Source organism: Maniola hyperantus, chromosome 10 (genome assembly GCF_902806685.2).
Source record: "Maniola hyperantus chromosome 10, iAphHyp1.2, whole genome shotgun sequence".
Classification (NCBI taxonomy): domain Eukaryota; kingdom Metazoa; phylum Arthropoda; class Insecta; order Lepidoptera; family Nymphalidae; genus Maniola; species Maniola hyperantus.
Genome location: NC_048545.1, coordinates 12,430,191 through 12,441,940, shown reverse-complemented (window position 1 = coordinate 12,441,940; position 11,750 = coordinate 12,430,191). Strand labels below are relative to the sequence as shown.

Here is an 11,750-nt window from a genome sequence, read left to right as displayed (position 1 = left end):
CTGCCGTATCGGAAAAGCTACTGGTTCCAACCAAACTGGATTAAGCTGGAACTGGGAGGGTGGAAAATTGTTTTCACAATCGTATAGGTACATGCTGTAGGTGTTGCTATTGATGATACGCTGTTGTCAGTGGTTGATAAAAGATAAGAAAGACGAGGAAGAGGTAATAAAGAAGTTTTTATCCATATAATAATTTTATAATGGTTGGCAAAGTGGTCATTGCTTCGTGGTTAAGACGTGGCTTTCTATTCGGGAGGTTGAAGTTCGATCCCGGGCACGCACCTCTAACTTTAATCTTCTATATATATAAAAGGAAAAGGTGACTGACTGACTGACTGACTGAATGAATGACTGACTGACTGACTGATCTATCAACGCACAGCTCAAACTACTGGACGGATCGGGCTGAAATTTGGCATGGAGATAACTATTATGACGTAGGTATCCGCTAAGAAAGGATTTTTGAAAATTCAACTCCTAAGGGGGTGAAATAGGGTTTTGAAATTTGTAGTCCACGCGGACGAAGTCGCGAGCATAAGCTAGTTTTTCTATAAAAGTGCTTTAGGCCTATGTTTTGGTTTTGGTCAAATAATTATTATTTTCTCTAATTTTTAACGTTAAATCTATGAAAATTAATATCTCGGCTTTCAGTTGAAAATGGTGGAATACGTATTTTACGACTTTCAATATTTATATACTTTCAAGCTACATCCATCAAATAAAGGAATTTCAGGATTTTAGAAAATTCTAAACGAAAGCGAAAGGAAAATTTAAAGGGTCTCTTGTAGGCAAGTAAAAGGATTACACAATAAGTGATCTATAGGCTTACACGGGATTTTTAAGAACCTTATTTTGCGAGGGCATCACTCTAATCGATAATTTTTTTTTACAAAAAAAATAAAAACCGACTTCGATACACAAACACTAAAAATTGAAAAATAATTTAATTTATTACCGAATATATTATGTATACAAGAGTTAATATAGTTCCATAATAATACTTTTTGGTGCCGGTGCCAATTAGCTTTAGCTGCGCGAATCGTCTAGACTTCATATTTTTATGAGACTCCACAATGACACCTCATTGGCACCGACCCCAAAAAATATTATTATGGAACTATATTAATTCTGGTATACATAATATATTCGGTAATAAATTAAATTATTTTTCAATTTTTAGTGTTTGTGTATCGAAGTCGGTTTTTATTTTTTTTGTAAAAAAATTTTATTTCACAATTTTTAGTGGTCCCATGGAATTATGCTATGACTGGTTAAAAATCTACTGTTTACTAAGCTATTACACTGATCGCGAGCAATTTACTTTTATCCGTTGAGGAGTTCCAGTATCTATCTTCGAAGATGTTCATCAGATCTTCACCAAATTTAAATGGGACCAACTTTGAAGTACCCTTTCAAACAAAAAAAGAATTTTCAAAATCGGTCCAGGCGTCTTCGAGTAATCGGGGAACATACATAAAAAAAAAAAAAAAAGATTCCGACGAATTGAGAACCTCCTCCTTTTTTTGAAGTCGGTTAAAAACAAATAAAATGAACAACTCCTGCAGTTTAATATAGGTAACTCCAGTATCGCATACAAACTTGAACATACTACTTCTATAATATACTAGGTACTTAGCTAATGGCTGCGATTTTGTCCGCGTGAAGTACACAAATTTCAAACTCTTACAGGCGTTGAATTTAAAAAAACCTTTCTTAGCGGACTCTACGTCATAATACTTAGCTATCCGCATGCCAAACAGCCCGATCTGTCCTGTTGTTTGTACTGTGCATTGATAGATCAGCCAGTCAGTCACCCTTTCCTTTTAAGTTGATGTTATAGTTCCGGGACGTCACCCGGTTCAGTGCCTGGCTGAAAATCAGCGCTGTATGTTCTTGTGTGTCAAAGCATGCAGCATAACTCAGCCAGCAGCTCAGCTGGAAACTTTTTCGGGTTGTGGCACACATGACACAGTTTATTCCGGCGCTTCTTCTGCTCGAGGATGTTGGCTTTAATGCTCAAGTGGAGGAAGCGCCGGGATAACGAATTCTTAGTTATAAGGTAGCACAATTTAAGAAATAGACGGCTATCATGTGACGCGGCGGAGTACTCCTACGGATTTAGGCTACATAATGGGTCTGATAGATTAGACATGTACAATTAAAATAATTTCGTGGCGCCACCCGAATCAAGGTTCATAGTGAAAACCAGCGCTGTATGTTTTTATAATTGTGCAGGACATATGGCATTTATGCTGAGTAGGGACCTTCTTTTTCGGGTTGTGCCACACATGACATACTTTATTCCGGCGCTTCTTCTACTTGAGGTCTTTTGACTTTACTACTCAAGTATTAGAGGCGCCGGGATAACCTAACTGGTAATGTGTGGTACAACTTAAAAAAATAAACGTTTTTTCTTTCTTCTTCCTTTCTCTATCTTTCTTTCTTTCTTTTATTTAGATATACACGCTGACATTTTAGTGGTTGTCTTCCCGCGGCAGAACGAGTTGCCCTCAGTAATACTATCGAAATTTTGAGTTACACTTAAGAAGTAAAAATGTTTTTGTTTTGAAATAATGAACCAAAAAATCATTAACTCGAAAGTGTGAGAAACAATAGTAATTTACTAGACGTAACGTGAATAGTAGGTAGGCGCTGCTAATAAAGTGAAAAAGTTTGGAGCAAAATAAGCTCTTGCGTATAGTGATACGGCATAAACTAGCTTGCACACCCTCGGTATTACTATTGTTTCGAGGTTTCATTCGATTTTTGTTTATCTCGATTTTTTTGATATTTTTGACTCTAAGTAATAATTTTTTGTATTTATAAATCGATTGTAATACCACGACAAAATCATTTCGCTTCGGGAAAACAACCATTACAATTTCAGCGTGTATTATATTGTGGTTCTTGCATGCCAATTTATGAGGTAATAAAATCAAAGCGACTCCATTTGGCATGAAATCGAACTATCTCTGTAGGTTTGATAGAATCGGCACATATCCGCCTGGGGGATGTCCCTTCGCGTTAGACTCAGCAAAGGGTCGATACCCAATTTGTGATAAATCGCGATGTTCGACACGCTTCTGATAATATGGTGCTGAATATACTCTGACAGTAATAATAAAATGTACTAACTTACTTGGTATATTTAAGTATGTAACGGCGACGTGGGAGTTATTCCGCTATGCATTTATGATCACAGTTGTATTCACACATAGACTTATATAGACTTGTAGAATTTTGCGACGACCGCCATGGCGAAGTAGTGAGCACTGTGGTTATCAATGGGAGTTGCTGGGTTGATTCCCGGCAGGGGAAATTTGGTATTTTATAATTTCTAAATTTTCTCTAGTTTGGTCTGGTGGGAGGCTTTTGTTGTCGCTATTTACCATCCTACCGGTAAAGCCGTACTGCCGAGCGATTTAGCGTTCCAGTACGATGCCGTGTAGTAACCAAACCAATCCCTTCCAGGTTATCCCGCTTTCGTCTTAGACTGCATCATAACTTACCACCAGGTGAGATTGCAGTCAAGGGCTAACTTGTATCTGAAGAAATAAATAAAATAAAGACGATTGGTTTTATTCCAACATCCTGCATGCTTGGTACAGTGAGAAAGAAGGAACCACCTGTTTAAAAAAAAAAATTATTTATAGGCGCTCGGCTGCAATCAGACCTGGTGGCAAGTGATGATGCAGGCTAAGATGGAGCGCCCTTGCCTTGAAGATGCCTATTCACTCTTGATTTGAAGGTACCCATATTATAATTGGAGGGGAAAACTGATGCTGGAAGGGTGTTCCAAATCTTACCGGTTCGAATTAGAAATGAGGAGGCAAATCGCTTAGTACGTATCTGCGAAATTTTATGCAGCAACGTGCATGCTCTATTAATGTAACCGACATTATACTTCGAATCTTTTATAGCATAAATCTTAATTTACTCTCGCCACGAGATTATGGCCTGCGTGACAATAAAAGTGAGACATAAACCATGCCTTCTCGTTACAGCTATCAGGGCCACTAAATTCTTATTAATTTGGTACTTTCGTAGATTGGGCAGTCCCTATGCGAGAGTTTTATGTAAGTATTACAGAGTTCACTACATTTTTAAGGTTCCGTACTTCAAATGGAAAAAAGGAACCCTTATAGGATCACTTTGTTGTCAGTCTGTCGTGTCTGTCAAGAAAATCTATAGGGTACTTCCCGTTGACCTAGAATCATGAAATTTGGTAGGTTTTATAGCACAAGTAAAGGAAAAAATCCGAAAACCGTGAATTTGTAGTTACATCACAAAAAAAATTAAAATGTGTTGTGAACTAATAATTAGTATTTTCAACTTTCAAAGTAAGATTACTATACCAAATGAGGTATCATAATATGTACATTTTAAAACAGATTTTTTTTATGCATAATAGTTTTTGATTTATCATACAAAATATCGAAAAATACGGCTGTAGTACGGAACTCTCGGTGCGCGAGTTTGACTCGCACTTGGCCAATTTTATCTTTTACGACACTGTCTAGAAACTAAGGTGGTGGTTAAACGTCAGTCAATATCTAAAGGTGAAATCTCACTCTGTGCAGACTCATCATCATCATCATGATCAACCCATCGCCGCCGGCTCACTACAGGGGACGGGTCTCCTCTCAGCATGAAAAGGGTTTCGACCACCGTGCTGGCCAAGTGCGGATTGGCAAACTTCACATACGTTTGAGAACATTATGGAGAACTCTCAGGTATGCAGGTTTCCTCATGATGTTTTCCTTCACCGTAAAAGCGAGTGATATTTAATTTCTTCACGACGTGTAGCCAGCACTTTCTTGGGCGGATTCCTAACTAGTGGTAAATTTAATTAATTAATTAAAAGCATTTGTAAAAGTTTATTGAATTTAATTTATTACAATGATTATCCATACTAATATTATAAATGCGAAAGTGTGTCTGTCTGTCTGTCTGCTAGCTTTTCACGGCTCAACCGTTCAACCGATTTTGACGAAATTTGGTACAGAGATAGCTTGCATCCCGGGGAAGGACATAGGCTACTTTTTATCCCGGAAAAACGAAGAGTGCCCACGGGATTTTTAAAACTAAATCCACGCGGACGAAGTCACGGGCATTCTCTAGTAATTTATAAATCTAAATTGAATAAGAAAAAAAACAACATTAAATTAAAACACAAACACAAAAAACGACACGAATATGAAGCTCCCAACTCCCAAGTTTAATTGATTAAAATTCGATTTCTATAAAGTGTCATGTAAGCAGTGCTACATAATCAGTTTAAACCTGGTTTAAACTGGTCCAAAATGGGACCACCATGGGAAAATAGCAATAACTAAGGTTTGTTTAACACAGAGTGATTAGAAACATTTTCGGTCCCTCGCGCCAAGACCTCGTTATCTCCTATTTTAAGCTCCCATAAGTCTTCATGTCCACTGCTACTACGTAGCTAGCCGTCTACGATTTCTAATCGACTAATAAGCCCTCGACTGCGATATCACCTGGTGGTAAGTGATGATGCAGTCTAAGGTGGTAGGCGGTAGCGGGTTAACTTGGAAGGGGATGGCAGTTTTATTAAATCCATACCTACCCTATATTGGTTTCTAAAAGGCATCCTACCGGATCACTAAATCGCTTGGCGGCACGGCTTTTGCCGGTAGGGTGGTAACTAGCCACGGCAACAAACCAGACCAGAAGAAATTTAGAAATTATAAAATTCCTGATTCCCCCTGCCGGTGATGGAACTCGTATAGATTTTGTCGCTCTTTGTGCCCAAACCTTAAGTAGAGCATCGTTCTGGTTGCTCGATTCTTCACGATCCGAGGCCACGAGGCTTCGTCGGCTTTGATGTGGATTTAGTTGTTTAATGTTTTCGTGTTTTTTTAACAGTGAACCAAGTGAATCAAGTAGAGATCTGTATATATAGATCTAACAGATTTATTACGATTACAGATTTAGTACGTGTATATACATAGGTATACTTGCAGGTTTTTGTTTATTTCTAGAATCATCATCATCGTGGAGGTAGAGGTCCTGGGATCGAACTCCCGACCTCCCGAATAGGACGACGTCTTAACCACTAGGTTATCACGACTTTTATTACATAACATAAATTACATACATTTTCATTTTCCCCTTATTGGTAAATAGGTTCGAATTAGGCAAGTAAAAATTGGTACCTTAATTAGGTACCCAGTTCAATACAGGTTTATTACTTTCTAGAATAGCAAAAGTAATGAAATATTTTGTAAACGGGCTATAAAAATGCGTACCTACTGCTGACTATATTTCTAAAGCAGAAAGTACTATTTACTATCAAGACGTGTTAGTTACTTTATACTTTTATTGGTAAAGTTTTCAACACGTAGTACGTAGTATGGGGTCCAAACTCTAATAAAAGCTTTCCAGAGCTTTGCGGTTACCCTTGAGTACGTTAAATGCTCTTTACTTCTTCTTCTTCTCGGACGTATTTGTAGTTTCTTCTCTATTTTAAAACTGTGTAAATATTTTGTCTATTTATTTTTCGTGCAGACAGCTTCCTTCGGCGGTGTTCCCTTTAGATTACAACATGGGGTTATTCAAGGGGCGGACCAACAAATTCCTGAAAGGCCGGCAACGCATTGGTGGTTCCTCTGGTACTGCAAATGTTCATGGGCGGCGGTAATCACTTAACATCAGGTGACCCGCCTGCTCATTTGCTCGCCATTTTTATAAAAAAATTAGACTGTTCTGTGGTTAATTAATTGGTCTAATAGAACGCGAACGCGACCTTGGTGCATATTGTGTCAACAAAAAGCTCATTGTACTTACCTAGTACCCATGTTCCGATTTAGGTTTTTAAAAATCCCGTAGGGAGTTATTGTTTTTCTAAGTATGCTATGTCTATCTTCAGAATCTCTGTCAGAGGTCGTTTCCTCAGTTGAATAGTTAAAACGCAAAAAGTTGGTAATAAACAACAAACAGACACACTTTCATAATTTTAATCTTTTAATCATCATCATCATGATCAAGTATCAACCCATCGCCGGCTCACTACAGAGCACGGGTCTCCTCTCAGAGTGAGAAGGGTTTGGCCATAGTCTACCACGCTGGCCATGTGCGGATTGGTAGACTTCACATAATTTTAATATTTAGTAGGTATTAGGAGGTACCTATAAATAAGCATGGATTTTCCCTAACTTCTAGACTTTTATTTGAGAAAGAGGCACCATACGAGCCACCAATGCATACTGCTGAAAGATTTCAGCAAAAGTTTATCCGCCTCGTTCATGGAAAACTATCCTCGTTTTGCGTTTATTTTTCATCCTTCTTTTACTCGCTGCATGTGGGTGTATATACCTAGTGTATATTGTGGAGCTATTTGACCGTCCCCAGCGTGCGATCTCATGTGGAACATGCCACTGGCTTAACAAGGATTGCCTTTCAAACTAATGCATCGCTCGCAGTGCGAACTTAATACCGTCACCTCAACACAACACCACTTTATATCACGCTGTCTAGGGGACAATGTTGTGGAAGTTATTTCATAATTTTGGATACGTTACTTTACCTCATCAATTTTTAAAACTTTTTATTCAGATACAAGCACAGATCATCTAGACGCCTATATACGGCTAATAGCCGGACGTCCCCGCTCGCCAAGCTTAGCATAAAAGTCGGTCCACGCCCGTTTGGTACCCTCATTCTGCACATTGTCTTGATTACATGACTTTTGAGTCCACCAATCACAACAAAGCATTCTCCTCTGTCCCCCGCCAACATTTTACGATTTGGTTTTCATACAAAACCGTACCGTTTGTATATTCGTACCTACTCTTGAATTTTCTGTGGGTACAAGTAAGTTCCTGACTTGACTCTAATCTCCCCTGGTGAAAAGTGGTGATGCCGTCTTACATGGAGGCGGGCTAACCTGGAAGATGGATGACAGTTCTTATTAAACCCATTAACCCCTTTGGTCTTACACAGCACCGTATCGGAACACTAAATCGCTTGGCGGCACGGCACCAGACCAAACCAGAAGAAATTTTGAAATTACAAAATTCCTGAGTTCCCCGTGCTGGTGATGGAACCCGGGACGTCCCACTGGTAAGACCACAGCGCTTACTACTGTGCCGGGGAGTTCGAAGACGAGAGAAACCAAACTGTGGTAAGTATACATTATTGAAACTATTGTTATACTAGATGATGCCCACGACTTACCACTTAGATTTAAAACTTTTTCCGCGATAAAACTCTATGTCAGTTTCCAGGATGCAAGCTATATCTGTACATACCAAATTTCGTCAAAATCAGTTAAACGGATGGGCCGTGAAAAGCTAGCAGACAGACACACTTTCACATTAATTATAATATTAAGTATGGATAGTGGATTATACTATGTGCTTAGCTTAATGTTTCCAAGGATGAGAATATGGTATTAGATCAAACAATAGTATCCTCTTATAAAGGCAATAGAACACGCAAAGAGAGACACTTCACTTATTATCAGTGTAGTAATTCAACTATTGACATCAAAAAAATGTACAATGGATCTACAAATTAAAAAAAAAATGCACTTGAACCTTCAATTTGTTTTAATTAATTCGAGCCAGCAGCGCCTTCGCGATGCGGTAATCTAAGCTTTCCCAACAGCTGGTTAGTTTGAAATTCAATTGTAATAGATTTCAGTTGATCCAACGAATTAACTTTGGCGATTAATCCTTTGTGTAGCTGGTATTTTCTGTTTCCACTAAGCTTCTAAGACATTGATATAGATAAAATAAATCAAGCATTGAGATAAGGAGAGTATAAATTAAAGCAATTTAAATAAATACCTATTCTGGACTGGGCCCGGCGTGATTCATCGCCGACAGCTTAAACAAAATTATTTTCACGGGAAAATCTCTTAATTTTAAGAGATTTATTCATAGTAAGTACCTATTATTAAGTCAGATGTATTAGGTACGGGGTCTTATTTACAGAATATTAAGGATAGAGTTTGGTCTACGGAACCATGGCGTCGATCTTAAAGAAATTATAAAACTTCTTTGAAAGATTTTCAAAAAATTTCACACACAGATCAACAATAAAAACCCTCTCGAAGAAATTGTAAGCTAATTTATTTTGGTAATCAATGTTGTAAGAAATAAATGTAGTATCTAAAATAAAATCGAAAACTTTTATAAACCTTTTATATTGAGCTGTGAACTTGTAGTTATTATATTATTATGAAGTCGCAAAGAAAATCTAGTAGGTAATTCATCCACCCATAATATAAATGTTAGCGTGTGAGTCTGCCTTTTTTAAATCGATATCAAGATGAAAATGTGGTACAGAGAAACACCTGTAGTCGAAAGCTTGCATAGTGACGGACAAAGGCTACTTTTTGTACCGAACAATAAATTCCCACGGGGTTTAAAATCCAAAATCCACGTGGACGAAGTCGCGGGCATCATCCCGTATATTATAATATTTAAATTTTAAATCCTGTTCTATTCCAATCCGTGTGACGTCACAAAAGTTTTATTCAATATGCGCTGACAGTACAGGCGAATAAAATCCAAGCTCGAAATTACATTTCGTTTGAATGTTGGGTATTTTTCGCTTCAAAGTTCGATTTTATCGTGTATCCCTTTTACACTACATTGAATTCATTTCAGAGCTCTTTGTGGCTGGATACGAGATTTTACAGTTTCAGATTTGTAAAATTGATTTTCTACTTTGGTTTATGTAGGTACTTTGTTCAGAAAACGAGATAAGTAACTTAATCATGATCAACCCATCGCCAGCTCACTACAGAGCACGGGTCTCCTCTCAGACTGAGAAGGGGTTTGGCCATAGTCTACCACGCTTGCCATGTGCGGATTGGTAGACTTCACACACCTTGGAGAACTCTCAGGCATGCAGGTTTCTTCACGATGTTTTCCTTTACCGTTAAAGCAAGTGATATTTAACTAAGTACCTACTTAAAATGTATGTACATACACACATTAAGAAAATGCTTAATCAATCAATGCGTTGCGCGTTGTTTTAAATTCCTATAAGTACACATTTTGCAGATCAAATTATCTGTTTGCCTTGAATTTTAATATTTTTTATTGAGATGAGTTAACCCTCGACTGCAATCTCAACTGGTGGTAAGTGATGATACAGTCTAAGATGAAAGCAGACTACCCTGGAAGGGGTACGGCAGTTTTTATTAAACCTATATACCCCGTTGGTTTCAACACGGCATCGTACCGGAACGCTATATCGCCTGATAAGACCACAGCGCTCATAACTACTGCTGGACTGATCGGGCTGAAATTTGGCATGCAGATTGCTATTATGATGTAGGCATCCGCTCAGAAAGGATTTTTTGAAAATTCAACCCCTAAGGGATTGAAATAGGGGTTTGAAATTTGTGTAATCCACGCGGACGAAGTCGCGAGCATAATGTAAAAGAAAAATATCATTTATTGTATTCACAATGTTATATTTTGAAAAATCTGTCTCTTCATAATATCTAACATCCATCACTTTCTCTTGGGCGTCACATACAATATAAACTCTGTTGTTGATAAACCTCCTTCATACCACAGACTGCATTGAATAGCTAATGATACACCTAATGTGAATTCAGAAATTTGGATCGCTATCAACGGGGAATGGCTATCTCTGTCCAAAGGAAACGATTCAGGTTCGAATCCAGGGGGGTCAGGATGATATTTAATCTTACCAATATGCTCTTTATCATACGAATGATAGCCGTCACAATAAAGCCAAAGTTTCTGTTTTTCCAACTTCAACCAATTCTGTACCTGCGTAGGAATGTTTGCTCTAGTCGAATTTGCATTTAAAGGTTTAGCTGACCATTTCAGTTGTTTGTTTATCCTTATAATTACACAAGGATTACTTCCATATCCAAAAGGAGGTTGGCTACAAGGTCCTAAATCAGGGGTGTTATTTACATCTCTTTTTCTTCTCTTACTGAGTAAACTCTCCAAACTTTTGACATATTTTTGATAATCTTTCGAGTCGTTCCTGTACCAAATCAGTGGCATTGCGTGTAAAGACGTTGGAGTCGTCGTTAATCCAATACCGTTAGCTGAATATGTAAGAAGCTCCATCTTTTCAACAGTTTGATAATAGTCCTTGTGTTTGATTATCGATAACGTACTATACAAGAATATTAATGTGTATGTAGCCAAAAATATCAAGTACATTATTGAATATGTTATTATATAGAACCAATTCTTACATGTTTTGTCGCAAAACGTTTTCTTGTCTCTATTGTAGATATACCGGCAGCAGCGTTTCCTCCAAGGTTCTGGCTTGTCTACTTCTAATGCTGCTTCAGCGGTTGTTGAAGTACCAGGATTTTTAGACGGGCCGGGTGTTGGTAACGAAGGCCGTTTTTTAGTGTGCGCATTTTTGGCCATTTTATCTATTTTAATTATAATTATATCCTAATTATAATATCATCTTAATAAATCTACAATTTATGTGTGTATGTGCGTACAACATGTCATAATCATTACATGTCAAATGTCAACTTTACGTGACAAACGGTGACGTGGTGACAACTAAATGGATTTTTCAAAATTTTTTACGAGACATTTCACCGCGATTAATAGCCTCAACTGGTGACAGAAGGGCTGGCTCATTTTTTGCGCAGCGGATCAGCCTGGCTGTCCAGCGCGGAAATGCAGCCAGTATTCTTGGCACCATTCCACGCGGTCATGATTTATATAGTAATTAGATAAGGCTAGCTTTAAGTTTTATTGTATTAAAAA

General features: G+C 37.9%; 1 protein-coding gene across 1 annotated transcript; it reads right to left on the bottom strand.

Annotated features, from left to right (window-relative positions):
• Positions 1–10,472: 10,472 nt before the first annotated feature.
• On the bottom strand, positions 10,473–11,454 carry LOC117985873 (sodium/potassium-transporting ATPase subunit beta-1-like). Its single transcript, XM_034972667.2, has one exon. The coding sequence runs from the start codon at positions 11,394–11,396 to the stop codon at positions 10,491–10,493; it is 906 nt and encodes a 301-aa protein (XP_034828558.2). The 5' UTR covers positions 11,397–11,454; the 3' UTR covers positions 10,473–10,490.
• Positions 11,455–11,750: the final 296 nt, after the last annotated feature.